Here is a 14,867-nt window from a genome sequence, read left to right as displayed (position 1 = left end):
ACTGGCAAAATCAAACAAGCAAGGACACCATGTTATTGATGGTAAATTACCAAGAAGAGCATTTAAACAGGATAATGTTGAAGGACTTGGGGATAGGTACTATGTAATATAGGTGGCCCCAGGGTGGCCTGTCTGATAACTACCATGTCATTTAGATAGAGATCTGGAAGGGGAATCCCTGTAGGAGTACTGGAGCATGGGTGGGGATTCTTGAGGTAAGGGGTGATTGGGATGTTTTTGAGGTATAGCAGAAAAACTGTTGTCAGTAGAGCAGGTATGGAGGAGAAAGTAGAAGATGAAGCTAGTAGAGAGAGATATGTGGGGGTTAATCAGATCATGTTACAGTTCATGGACCTTTGGGAAGTCTTTGACCTTTAATTTTAGTGAGATGGGAAACCAGCACAGGGTTTTGAGCAATGATGTTAGTTAAATGACCTTACTTGTATTAGAAGGATCACTGGTTGCTGTGTAGAGGTAAAAGCAGAGGGATACTGAAAGAGGGGAGACCAAGCATGAGGCTACTGCAGCAGTCACTCAGTAAAATAATATTTTCTCAGATCAGTATAATGGAGCTGGTGAGAAGACTGGCTATTGGATATATTTTGAGAGTAGACCCCATAGTATTAATTAATAATTAGATACAGGATATAAGGAAAAACCAAAAGTCAGTGGTCATCTAAGGAAGTAGAAGATGATGTTAACCTTTACTGAAGTGAAAAAAGACTGCTGATGGAAAATGTTTAAGTGGAAAAAGGCAGGAGTTGTTTTGGAATGTGCATGTTGAGATGCCTGTTACCCATCCATGTAGAGAATTGGAGGAGTCAGTTGGATAAAGCAGATTAGTATTCCTGGGTGTGAGTCCACCTTTTAATGCAAAGGACTCTTAAAATTATTGATCTGCTGTTATGTAGGACATGAGCTTAGGGTAGCATTTTTCTGCACCCCTTCCCCAATACTTGCTGCTTACCACCTATGAGATAGGTGCTGGAATAAGATCTCAGACTATAGAACTGATGGGAGGTGGAGTAGAGCCATGGCCCACCTGCCAGTTGTGCCATGTGTCCTGTCTTGAGAGAGATTGTGGCATGGCCAGAGGAATACATTCAGGCCTTCCTGTTCGGTCCACGTGGACTTGGATCACTCTCACAGTGGCAGTGTTCTTGTCTCTAGATTAGGCATGGTAGTGTTGCCTTTCAAGGGTACCTGAAAGTTGAAAGAGTTGAAATTGAGTTCCTGGGTTTGGTCAGCATCCCTAAAATCTTTCCACTTCTTGTCATCTTTCTACCAAGTCTCTTTGGCTTTGATTTTTGCACCCTCCCTTAATTCTGTCTTAACAGTGCAGGTAGAATAATCTGTCCAGAATACAGACCAAATAATTTCAGTCTCCTCTCTAAGTCACTTAAGGAATTTGCATTATCAAGAGGTTGACTGATCTCTAACACGGTTTCCAAGATTTTGCATGATCCAACCTCTGTGTTTCTCTCCAGCCTCAACTCTGCCCCTTGCTTGCCCTACCTGATTGCTCTCATAGGTGAAGGCCCCAGACTGATATTGTTTTGTGCACTTGTCCTATCTCTCCTGGTTCACCCTACATGTCACAAATTCCAGGAAGTCTTCCTGCCCTGCCAATCAATGCTTGCTTCTGCTTTCCCATCATACTTTGATAAAAAAGAACCTTACTTGTGCGTCTCCACCACTGCATGGTAATCTCAAGAAAATAATCTTAACTCAGGACTGGTGCCCAGTAGTTGCTCAAAAAGTACTAATATTGCTTTTATATTTGCTTTATTATTGTGAACCATCTGAGATACTTCCTTATGTACTTTTATCGTCACATTAAAACAGCTGTTGGGCATTGTGGAGTGTAGTGTGCCAAACAGCTGTTCAGTGAGTGTGAGATCTATTAGTAGTTTTCCTAGGTGTAAAAAAAAAAGAGTAGATATCTTATAAGCTCAGAAGTGTACCAAAAAGAGAAGGAATTGGGGAAAATTGGAGAAGTGGTCAGGAAATTGAAGGAAATGAACAGAAGGTAGATGTCAAAAAGCAATCAAGGGAAAAGATAGCCAATGATTCCTAAGTGGGGACTTATACTTCCAAAGCCATAGATTTTTGTCCTATATGAGGGAAAGTGAGTTTTCTTATGCATTCACTGAGTTGCCTCAGTATTTCTGGTTAGCTAGTTACACCTGTTTATTAACAGAAAACAAAAACCTAAAGTGTATGTACTCATCGATCTGTTGGTTCTGCACCTTAGAATTTATCCTAGGGAAACACAAATATTCAAATATGTTGATTGCACTATTGCTTACAATAACAGCAGATAGAAATAAAAACAAATGGCCAAAAAAAAAGATTAATCATATAAATTATAGTACATTCTTAAAATAAAATGCTCTAATGACATTAAAGAACTGTATTGTGGAACAATATTTAAATAATATTTTAAATTATTTGTAGTAGATGGCTAAGTTAATAAAAGCAGCTTCCATAACAAAGAATTTTCTTAATGATGATGTCTTTAGGCTGGAATAAGAAATAATGCTTGTTTTCCTCTTTGAACTTTTCTCTAATTTAGAGTTTTCCTTAGTGTAGCTCTACTTAGGGTGGCAGCTATAAAAGATCACTATGAAAGAAAAGGAAAAACATCTCATCACTGACAAAAATTGTATATGATCAGTTCTTGACTTCAAGTTCAGTCTTAACAGCAGAACTTATGTAAAATATTCTTGTTACAAAATTGAATATATTCACTTCAGAAAGCCCAACAAGTATAAAAGGTTCATATTCTAATCAACCTAAAACAGATACCAACATTCACATGTGTTATCGGGTATATGTGAGAGAGAGGCAAAAGAGATCTTGAGATAAAAATTGAGATATATATTGAACTGGAGATTGGGATATACCATAATTTACACATATATGAGCTTTTATTTATACACACACATAGACACACACAAACTATATAGAAATAATTCAAAATGAATTTTATCAAACTTTCTATAAATACCTGGTAGTAAAAGTTGAGTTTGCTGGCCACATATTGTTGCTGCTGCTCCTTCCTTCCTTTTTTCCTTACCTTCCTCCCCAGTACCTCCATCCCCATCTTTGTTTATCCCTTTAGGAGGTGTAGAAATTATTCTTATCTCACAGGCCATAAAAAACAGGCTTGGGACTGGGGTGCGATTATCAATCCCTGATTTAAATTATATAATAATTGATTATAATATACTTGAGATAAGAAGAGTACATGCCACTTTACAAAATATTATTTAACAACAGTGAAATGAGTTACTAATGTAATCAGAAATACTAGATATAATGTGAATATTGGTCAGGTTAGTCATGGAGCATTTTAGTTATTTACTCCCACCATGTACGGTCATGGGACACTAGCAACAAGGGTACATTCTGAGAGATGTATCACAGGCAATTTCATCATTGTGTGAACATAATAGAGTACTTAACAGACTAAGATGGCCACAGTACCACTTGGCAATGTTATATTATGGGACCACCATAGTATATGTGTTGCTATAGAACAAAATGTCATTATGTAGCACATGATCGTAGTTTTTAAGTATATTTTCAGAGAATGGGTCATTAAAAATATATTAAAACTATCTTAAAGTTTTCTTTCTTTCTTTGCCCTTGAATAAGACTTTGTTGAAGAGTAATGTTGGAGAATATAAGTAATGGTCGCTATATGTCATTCAAATTAATTTCTATCATTTAAGTCATAAGATAGATTGCATAAAAAGATAGCCCATCTTCAGGGCTATATGGTTAATTTAACAAAAGTATATATCTAATAAAATGTTATGAAGAATTTTCCATCAAATGAATAAAATTCATTGTGAGGTTTTTTGCTTTTTTCCCCAGATATGCTCAGTGAAGGAACGGCATGCTAGTGAAATGAGGGATTTGCCAAGTCGATATGTTGAAATAGGTATGGCTCACTCATGTGTCTGCTGTGAGTATAAACCTTCAAAAGAGTGTCCATTTTATTAAGTGGAAATCTAAGGCCAAGTTTCTCATCAGGACTCATCTCTGTATGTCTTGATGAAATAGATCAGAAACTTTTATGTTCTCAAACTTATATACTATGGAAACCCTTTTTTTAAAAAAACTATTATTATTTTTATGCAGTAATTTTGTAGATTGTCTTGAAGCCAAATAACCATGGCTTTCAAATTTGGTTTTGTTACTTACCATCTGGACTTGGGACAATTATTTGCATTCTTCAGTATTCTTGTCTGTAAAATGTGGAAAAGAATACCTATCTCACAGATTAGTTGCAAGAAGTGCAAGAGTTAATTCATGCATTTCCCTAGCACAGTATTGACATCTGATCCTGCCAATTTGAACCTTCTAAATACTTGATTTCATCATCATTGATCTAGCCCAGATTACCATAGTCTTTTATCTGAACCATTGCAGCAGCCTCTTGACTCCTCAACTGTGAATGACTCTAAATTATTCCACTGTAGTTGGAACATGGATCAGATCACATCATCATCCTTCAGTCCCTTCCTTTCCTCTTGAGATAAAGAGAAACTTGTCCTTAGCCCTTGTCACCTTATTGCAAGACTATAGGGGTCTGTGGTGGCTGTCTCTGCCTGTCTAGCTGCAGCTCCTACCGACCTTCTCCTGGGTCTTTGTGCTGCTGTCACACTTGACTTTCTTCTACCTACTTCCTCCTCCTCCATCTAGAATGTTCTTTCTGCCTCTTTCCTCCTTACTGGTTCCAAATCATACCTCAGTTCAAGTATTGCATTCCTGAGAGAGCCCACTGGATCTCCCTAATGAAGCCAAGTCCTCCTTTTGGGGTGTGTATAACACTGGGTGCCACTCTTTGCCTTACAGTTGTAGTGATCACATGATAACTGAATGCATTTCTGTGTCTTCCACCAGACTGTCACCTCATTGAAAGGTACACTGGTTTGCTTTTGCTTAATACACTGTATTGAGGGCCTGCAACAATGCTTGGCACATGGTAATAATGTTGTGTGAAATGAATCAGTGACTTTGAGAAACAACTCTTGAAGAAAAGTGTGCCAGGGATGAGTTGCCATTACTTTTATAATTACTCTGAGGAGAAAAAAAAGTTTGCCATATTATAAGTCAACTATAAAATTAATTTACCCCTTTGGATGGTGGATGGGAACTATAAATTTGATGGGCCATTATAACAAGGCAAAGCTGAAATAAATCATTTGCTCTACATTACCCACATGATGAATGTAACTAGCATTTACTTCTGGGCTGTTTTGTACTTGAAGTCAGAAGTTGGTGGTAGAGTTTTAATCCTTTTTTTTTTTTTTTTTTTTAACCTTAGAGAAAGATAAATACATAGTTCAGATTGCTCAGATTATGGGCCAAATAGGTATCTGCAGAACATAACAGTACTGAGAAAAGCTGAGAAACAAGATAATAGAGAAGACAGGTAACTAGAAGATAAAGGTAATTGTTTCAGTATCTCTCTTCTTTCCTGCCAGAAAAAAAGAAGAAAAAAACAAAAAACAAATAAAAAAACCTATGAACATCTCAGTGTATAGTGTCCCAAGAGACAATATTTGCATATTTTAAATAGAGTTAAGTATTGAAATAACAATGCTGGGAATTTTTAAGGATATAAAAATTGCCAGGAAAAGTATAAAAATACAGTGATTATTATCTTGTCTCCTTAGTTGATATTGCTCATGTTCTAGGGAGGGATATTTTACTCTGTGCATTACCTGTATTAATTCACTTCATTCTCACCGCAGCCCTTTGAAGTGCAGTTAGTATGCTTCTCATTCTATAGATGGAGAAATTGACCATTGGGGTTATAAATACCTCATCCAAAATCCTACAACTGTGGCAGTAAAATGGATAGAATCTAACTACAGAACCACCAGAAAGCTTCCAGTGGGGCAAGGCAGTTTGGTGAAGTGTGTGATCTTGGTAGGACACCTTAACCCCCTGAGCCATACTTCCCTACCTGTTATAGGCAGATGATAATACCTAAGTTTCAGGGTGGTTGTGAGAATTAGATAGAACACAAGTAATGTACCTAACGTGGTGCTTGGCGCTAGTAAATGCTCACTAAATCATGCTAGTTATTATCACTTGCAAATCTCCATCCCAACATATAACTGCTAATAGTTTCCCCTGTGGTGGCTCTATTAGTCCAGAGCCCTGGGATCACATTACTGAAGTGCAGTTGATCTGTACTGTAATTTACGTGAAGTAGATTGTGTGTGGGTACTAGCAGAATTACATTACTGACATTTCACTACTATGGTTAGTGGTTAAGTACCATTTTTCCCCCTTATGAGAGCAAACCTTTAAGAATGTAAACCATTTCCACAGCAGGAAGCAAAGTGGTTTGGATAAGAGTCCTTGAGTAGGATAAAGGGAAGGAGAAATATTAGGAGGTCAGGATTACAATGTACTTTAGCCTTGAACAGTGTGAGCCACTGTTCTTTAATAAATAAGGTGAAGTGGCACTGAGATTAAAGAAGTATCTGTGGCTACACATTTCTCAGAAGCCAAATGTTTCTAACTCTTCCTTACAAGTCAGAGTCAGAAAAACAACACGAAAGTTATTCCTGCCAATAGAATATTGATATACTCTTGTAAATGAAAAATAATCATGGTAAAGAGTAAGCCAGTCACTGTGAAGACATTCTGTGTACACAGGGCTTCTGGATGTCATTCTTTCTTCCAGATTGTGTTGGTAAAAGTACGTTTTGGTCCATGCCTAGTATTTTAACCTCACTTGACTCTCTTTATTCCCACAAGAGTCTCTAACCCTCTGATACTTTTCACCAAAGTTTTCCATGGTCTTTGTGGAATGGCAGTTAGAGAGCTTTTATATTATTGGTTAATGAAGCCAGTGTTTGTCATTTTCTGGAAGTCTGCTACCAAGGACAGAGAATTTACATGCAAGGAATTAATGATCGACTTTCTAGTCTTGATTTCATATAGAAGTTTGTTTAAGAAAATAATTGAAATAAAACAACTATATAGGACAATAAAAAATGACAGAGAAACCAGGAGGGGGAAAGAAAAGGAAAGCAGGAGGAAAATAAGGTACCTCTCTTCACTTCAATTAAGATCATATACTGGGGCTGGGGAGATAGCTCAGTCGGTAGAGTGCTTGCCTTGTAAGCACAAGGCTCTGGGTTCGATCCCCAGCACCCAAAAAAAAAAAAAGATCATATACTATGATCTTAACAGTTTAGCACGTCATACTGCTTTCAACCAATTGATTTTATTTGGAACGTGAGGATCTAGAAGTTGAAGATCTGTTTGCATGGTGCAGGAGAGCTATGAGATCATTCTTTCTTACATCTACATGTCTCTCTTCAACCACCTATTATCATTTTGACTTTGACATACAGAACAGCTGGGATAGTTTCCTTGTGCACATATGTGGCATGGTTTCCCCTCTTAATCTAAGTCTCAGTAGCAATTATAACAGTCACTGGTGTCATCCAAAGTGTTTTTATTTGAGGAGCTGGCAATGTGTGGTTTTCTGTTCTGCTGTAGTTCAGCGTCACTGTTTAGTAGATGAAATAATCATATCAGCTTAGAGTTGTCATTTAATTGACAGTAGTATGCTGAATATTGATTAGAAAATATAGAATTAAATTGTAAACTAAACTCACTTTAAGTGGTTTTGTGACCTGCAGGGACTGCTGGCTTCTGTCTGATTTGAATGTTTTGTTATTTTGTCCATTAGCCATACTCTTCAATTTCACTTCCACGTACTGGGTCTTCTCGGTGACTTGTCGTCACACATCATAAAGTCATTTTTACGTTAATATGTTTGCTTCATAGCACAGCCCTGAAGCTGTTGAAATGTTGTGATTTCCAAATGTATTTTCATTGATCAGTAGTCATGCTGACAGAATGTCTAAACTTAATTGAAATTTCTGTGAGCATTTTTTCCAGTTGATAATGAAATACCACTATCTGATAACTAAGAGGTTAGAATTTTGTGGGGACATGGCACAATTATAAAGGGCCTATAAGTGAATATAAGTACATGGAAGAAACTCTTATTTATAAATTGCTTGACATACTTCCTTTTTGTTTCTTTAAGAATCATAAATACCAAGATCTGTAGGATATCATGTTATTTAACTCCAAGGAAGAATCCAAATCCTTCTGGGTCACATTTAACTATTGGGAATTTTGGGATTAAAAAGTGTCCAAAAACAGCAGCACAAGTTCTGTTCTGCAGTGCTTTTACCCTTAGAGTAGCATGACAAATTCAAGAAAAGGGCAGGTGAACCCACGGCTACATTGGGCTGAATCACCAAGGCGTTGTCAAGCCCTTAACTTCTATTTTTGGTAATCAGTGTGCTTTCAGTCTGAGCATCTGTCTCTGTTCTCACTTATGTGTTCTAGTGTGATTTGTCTAAGATTTAAACTTCTGCTTCTTCTACCTTCTGCTTCAGAGACATTTTAGTGAAAATACTTAACCTCTCTGAGTTTAAGTATGTCTCTAAAATAAAGATGATGTTGTGGTGAAAAGAGGTATTGAATGTAAAACACTTAGCATACTGCTTCTCAGCATAGTCATATTCATTAAATGGGAGTTTTTATTAATGTTGCTATTGTTACTAATGTTATTTAGTAGCTCAGTGAGAGAGAAAAATAGTAGTTTCCTTTAGAAATTAGAAGCCTCAATTATTGTGCATCAATTAACTGCAAGAAAATTTGGGGAAAATTGTAAGGTTTTACTGAATTATTGAGAACAGATCAATATATTTCATAATTTCTGAATAAAATACATGTTGTACAGAATCTGTAGATGACAGTACAGTAATAATTAAAAATATTGATTTAAAATCATGTTTTTTAGTTGCAAATACACAGTGAAATCACCTAGTTTTGAATTATTTGGAGAAAGATCTTTTTTGTGTAAATAAAATATTTTTGTCATTTGCTATCTAATAGTAGAGTTTTTTTAAAAAAAAATTGGTTTTGTTTTGTGTTTAAGTGAAATGAAGAGATTATTTCTCTTATGTTATATACACTGTTCTTATAGTCATGATTATTGCCACTGTTTCAATCCTCACACATATTTCTCTCTAACCTAAATTTTTCTGCTTTTTACTGTTTCTTGTTTTATATCTATTCCCACTTTTTAGATATGGCAGACAGTACCTTAATTATTTATTTAAATAACAGATGCACAAGCTCCCTTAAGTCAGGACCAAGGTCTTAGTCTCTTGGTACTTATAGAAGAGAGTCTTATGTACAGTTAATACTTGGTCAAGTTGTTGATAACCCTCAAAAGATCTGCAACCCAAGGCACAAGAATGTTCTTTTTTATTAATTCTTCTTTCAGTCACATGGTGCTTATTCTGAAACTGATAGTGTATGCCATTGATGTCACAACATTACATACATGTTCATGGCTCTAACTCTAACCCCATTGCCCTGGGTAATATAAAGTTTATGTAAAACACTGATCTTGGGAAGATGGTACAATGGCAGCATTATTTTTTAATCTGCTTGAGTCCTCACATAAAAATGAAACAAATAGATCACAAAACAACACACAGACCACATTTACAACAAAACTCAGTGACAAGGTAGCCCCAAGAACTCCAAGACGCAAATAGATGGGAAAAAACACTAGTGGTATCCCTGCACCTGCTGTGGTCATAGCCTCCAGTGACAGAGAGCAGAGGGGAACAGAGGTCATCTGGCAGACTGAGGCCTGGAGAACTTCAAAGCAGCCCATCAGTATTCAGTGGAAAGGACAGTAAGCCACCCAAGAGGATGAGCAGTGGGTGAGGGGCCTGCCCCTAGGTGTGAGGGGCCAGAGTCCAGCTCCCCCTGTGCACTTCACAGTTGAGTAGCCAATGTTTCCTGACAGACAGGGCAGCACTGAGAGCAGGAGGGAGGAAGCCTGTCAGAGCAGGACAGGAACATTAGAAACAAACAAAAAGTAAAAGTTCAGGTAAAAGTAAGAAGGATCAGAATCGGGGAATATCAGAAAGCCAGTGACCAGATTTTTTTTTTTTTTTTTTTAACACCAAATGACAATAGCAGAAGAGGGAGCCCTACAAGGTTAAAAGATCTGTCCCATTCCCTGCCTCTTAAGGGTTAATTGACAATGACTTCACCTCAGAAAGAACACCAGGAAATTACTGAAATATCCCATTCTAAAGGTTTAAGAAAAATAAGGAGATCATTGGTGTCCTTCATAATGAATGCACACCTGAAATACATAACCACAATACAGATTGCACCTGAATGTAAGAGCAAATAGAAACAAAAATAATGTGAGAGGAGTAGAAGGGGAAAGGAGGACATTTTTAAAAATTCATAGGGGGAAAAGATGTACAGTTAAGTGATAAATACTAAAAAAATAGGCCTACAAGTAATAGTCTGAAGAAAAACATAAAGTAGGGTCTAGAACAAATACCAAAAACAGTCAGTCATGAAAAACTTTCTGAAATAACAATAACAACAACAACAGAAGGACTTAAAACTATAAATTAAAAGAAGACACTTTTTGTCTAAAAATTATGACACATTATGAGCGACATCAAGATATATTCTAGTAAAAATCACTGGACTTTAAAGACAAAGAAAAAAAAATGTTGGGGGCCTTCTAGATCTACACTCATCAATATGGTAGCCACTAACCGCTTGTTGTGTGGCTTTGTAATGTGGCTCTGTAGCGGTGGCAGACTGATGTATGTCACATACCAGATTCCAGGTTTTTTAGCATGAAAATTAAAAAGTAAAAGACCTCATTAATAATTTTCACGTTGTTATATGTTGAAATGATAATCATTTGGATGTGTTGCATTAAAGAAAATATATTATTAAAGTTTCACCTCTTTCAGAGTTTTTTTTAAGTAGATTTTTTAAGGTAATAACTTTATTTTATGTAGTTTTGTCTGTGGTGCTAAGGATCGAACCCAGTGCCTCGTGAATGCTAGTCAAGCACTCCACCACTGAGCCACAATCCCAGCCCAAAACTTTTGCTCCTCATTGTGGCTCATAGAAAATTTTAACAATTAGATAATCTACTTGTGCTTTTGACTTGCATTATGTATCTGATGGGCAGCATTGATCAAGAACTCTAGTCTCCCTTCTGTATCAGTCCTGTGGGCAGAATTGTATTCATTATCCTCATTGTCGATCTAGAAAACTCTGCTGAATATAATTTTCATGTGAACAGCCCTCTTGAAACTCACCCTCTCTCTTAATCTACTTTGGATCTCTGTGTAAAGGTCTCGTATTACTTCTAGTATGTCTACAAATGCTTTACCCTCCCGAATAAACCAGAGTGCAGAAGCCCTTTCATCTCAATCAGGATAAGGAAGGCTGTTGCAGCCTTAATGCCTACAATTGCTGATGTTGATCAGAACACTGTGTGAACACAGTACACTCCCTGCTCTGGCCTGGAACCATCCCCTCACTTTCTTGATCTCCTTGATCTGAGGGATAACTTCTGTGTTGTGGTTCTCTCTGGGAACTGCATTTTTCCCTCCTCTTTCTCTAGCCTTGGCTTTATCTTTCTGTTTTGTGTTTTGCAAACAAAACAATTTGTTTTCATTTTCTTTATGATTTATCTTCTCCAGATAATCTGCTTAAAGATGATTTTCTGTAAGCATTAAACCTGTCAGCTATCTTTATTCAAATTGAGTTTCCTTTAGGGGGAAAAATATTAAACTCATTGTTTTATGAAATACAATAGAATTTCAGGGAGAACAAGTAATTTGAAACTTCCATTGGTCCACTGAAATTTTGAAATATAAAGCCAATAATTACTTGAGGATATTTTACAAAGTCAGTTCATAAACTTTTGCATGTTTTATATATGTTCTTTAGAAGAACAAGTATCACTGTTCATTATTTCATTCTCTAAGTAAGTAGGAAGAATATTCCTTATTCTTCTACATTCATTCTGACACCACTGTGTCCAACAAGCCCGTCTTGGATTCAGCATTAATATGAAAAATAAATCGCAACATGATAGATCTAAAAACATTCATGTTTATTGAGTTAGATATGGAAAAACAAGACCCCAGCATTCTTTCTGTACTGTTTTGTTTTAGACAGAATAACTGCAGACTTTTTCATAAACCAGTATCCCAAATTAGGAATGAGTTCTTTTTTAACATGATAGCATTACTAGTGGGTATTAATGGAGATGAATTGCTAAAGGATAAAACTCTTAATTTGTGAATCACACAGGGTATTGCTGTAACAATTTTGTTTTAAGAAGTCAATTGTTGATACTAGTAAATTATTTTAACAAAAAGGCTGTTTTAGTTTCAGTTTTATCTAGATATAGATAACTTGCTCAGTGTCTCTGGAAATCTCATCAGTATTTTTGTGTACCACATCTTTTCTTTATAAATAACTTTGTGTGTTAGTTTGTAATTTGCCACTACATGTAGTCTCTTAAGTTATTAGTAATTCTCAATTTTCTCAATTAAAGTCCGATAAATTTAGTACTTAACAAATATGCATTTATTACAATATCCAGAATTGAGAATGTGCTTCTATAATCTTTCCTCTTTTTCTTTAAGCACCCATTAGAATTTCTGTCATGTTACTAATTAGATAACGGGAAATTTTCTATCTTATTCATGTCAGCTATTGTATGCACACTAGGGTATGGGGTACAGAGGAAGAAAGCTTTGGATAAGATAAGCTATTTCTAGCTTCTCTGTTCTTTTATAGCTCATTTATAAAAACCTAGACCTCAGTATATTTTTAGTTACCTTTGGGCAAGAGACTCTGACATTGCCTGTCAGTGAAGCTAGACAGTCTGGCATCTCAGATGGGGAGAATACCTCATTCACCCACTGCTTCTTTTGAGTTTAAAGGGATGTTTTCCCTTGGGTGTCTGTGGCAGATGAGCACAGCAAAGATTCCCTGTGATGTCATGAGTATGGTTTCGGTGGCTTGTCTGCTTTTCACCAGAGTTGCTGGTAAAGGTATGCATTTCAGACATGGAATATGACTTAGTAAAACAACTCAGGTCCATTTTTGCCAGTGCGGAGTGCTGGCAACCAAAACCTCTTGTCAGTTGCCTATATATCTTGTAGAAGGTGAAACTACCACTTTTTCAGGTACTTAGGTCCTGTGTGGCCCCATACCGTTCAATACGGTGTACGTTTCAACTCACGCCTCTCCGTTCCCTACCTGTACACACAGCAGGATGACTGTCTCTAGACTTGTCCAGCCTGAGTGCACTGGTGGAAGTACATGTCTATGCACTGTGGTTGAGGTGGAGGTGACTGTCTGCAAGCTCTTAACAGTTGAATAAGGAGAAGCAGTAAAGACTGGCAGAAACAAGGCAAAAGGAGAAGAGGAAGAAGAAAAATTCAGTAGCCCCCATTCTTTCTGTGTTATGGATTTTATTTCTGCTCTCACTCCTTTATCTTGTAGAAGGGAAAATTTATACCCAGAGAAGTTAAAATGACTTGTCCAAGTTCAATTTAGTGGAAGTTATAGCCTAGATTTCCTGACTCGACATTCAATATTGTTTCCAGCATGATGCACTGAGTTCCCTTACTTGGGAAACGAGAGTAATTTCATGACAGATGTTAGTCTGCAGCTAATACCCACAACTGTGGAGAAGATCTGAATCGAGAAATTCTTGGAATATGGGATGTGTTTACACAAGAGTTTACTCCCAAATGAATCCTTAAGTACAGTGAATGATTCCTGGAGGAATCTGCCAGTCCCACTACTCTGTCAGCTCTTACCCTATGAAAAACCACCTCAAAACTTGACCCCTTAAAACAATAATCATTTGTATGTTATACAGCAGGCAGTTAATCATTAGAATCATACCATGGTAATGTTTGTACTTTGTCCATGGAACTTTTTTCAAAATTTGAGATGCAGTGTAATTAAATCCACATACTTCTTAAGCAAAGTAATATTTCTTCTAAATTTTAAGTAAGACTACTTCCAGAAATGAAAAAGAAGTGTTATTTTTCTCTAACCTTTATTTCACTTAAAAAATAATGTTTGATCATAATGAAATCTGTATTTATGTACTTTTTTTTTTTAACTTCAAGGCCTTTAAATATTTAGGGCCAAAAGAGTGTTTATAATTACAAACAGCTACCCTTGTGAACTTTGTACCTCTGTAATACCCCAGTTGTCAAAAATTTAAAATTAGACATATGAAAAAATTTAATCTTGTCATTAATAATAGTTTACGTTGGGTTTTATGGGATATCATACTGTCTTCAAGTGATTTAACTGTGTCATTTTTAAACTGCCTGGGCACATGTCACACTTGACCATTTGTGTGCTATTATTGTTGGGTCCATTTTTGTTGCTGATAGAAATGTCAAGTGTAAGTTCTTACATAACTGTTTAGTACTGATTATTGTGAAGCTCTTTCAGTGCTCAGTGGTGAAAGTATGCTCACTTATCCCCCTTTATGTTAACTTTTTTAAAAAACTGACACCTAGTATTATACATATTTATGGAGCACAGTGTGATAATTCGATAACTGTATACAATGTGTAATGATGAAATCAAGGTAATAAAGCATTTGCATCTCCTAAAACATTTATTATTTCTTTTTAAAATGAATCAATCAAGCATTTGTGGTTGGTAGTTTATATGTGCTGCTTGTGTGCTGATTTTTGCTCCTTTTAATGGTGGATCTTACATTCCTTTTGTTCACAGTGTCTCAGTTTGAAACTGAATTCCACATCAGTGGACTCGCACCTCTCTGTGATCAGCTTGTTGTACTTTCCTACGTAAAGGAGGTTTCAGAAAAAACGGTAATTTTTTTTTCTCCCCAATTTCAAAGGGTTGTGGGGGTTCATTTTTAGCATTACACCCAGATCAGGTTGCCTGTCAGAAGAGTCTTC

General features: G+C 36.4%; 1 protein-coding gene across 1 annotated transcript in view; it reads left to right on the top strand.

The window, feature by feature from the left end:
• The window catches only part of Vps41 (VPS41 subunit of HOPS complex), a 165,871-nt gene that overhangs the window by 103,423 nt on the left and 47,581 nt on the right, over positions 1-14,867 (top strand). The window contains exons 10-11 of the mRNA XM_047561881.1: positions 3,883-3,949; positions 14,680-14,777. Coding sequence (XP_047417837.1) covers positions 3,883-3,949; positions 14,680-14,777 — 165 coding nt within the window. The remainder of the gene's footprint in view (positions 1-3,882; positions 3,950-14,679; positions 14,778-14,867) is intronic.

The sequence above is a fragment of the Sciurus carolinensis genome, chromosome 8 (assembly GCF_902686445.1).
Source record: "Sciurus carolinensis chromosome 8, mSciCar1.2, whole genome shotgun sequence".
NCBI classification, from domain to species: Eukaryota; Metazoa; Chordata; class Mammalia; order Rodentia; family Sciuridae; genus Sciurus; species Sciurus carolinensis.
This window is presented reverse-complemented; position numbering and strand designations above follow the sequence as displayed.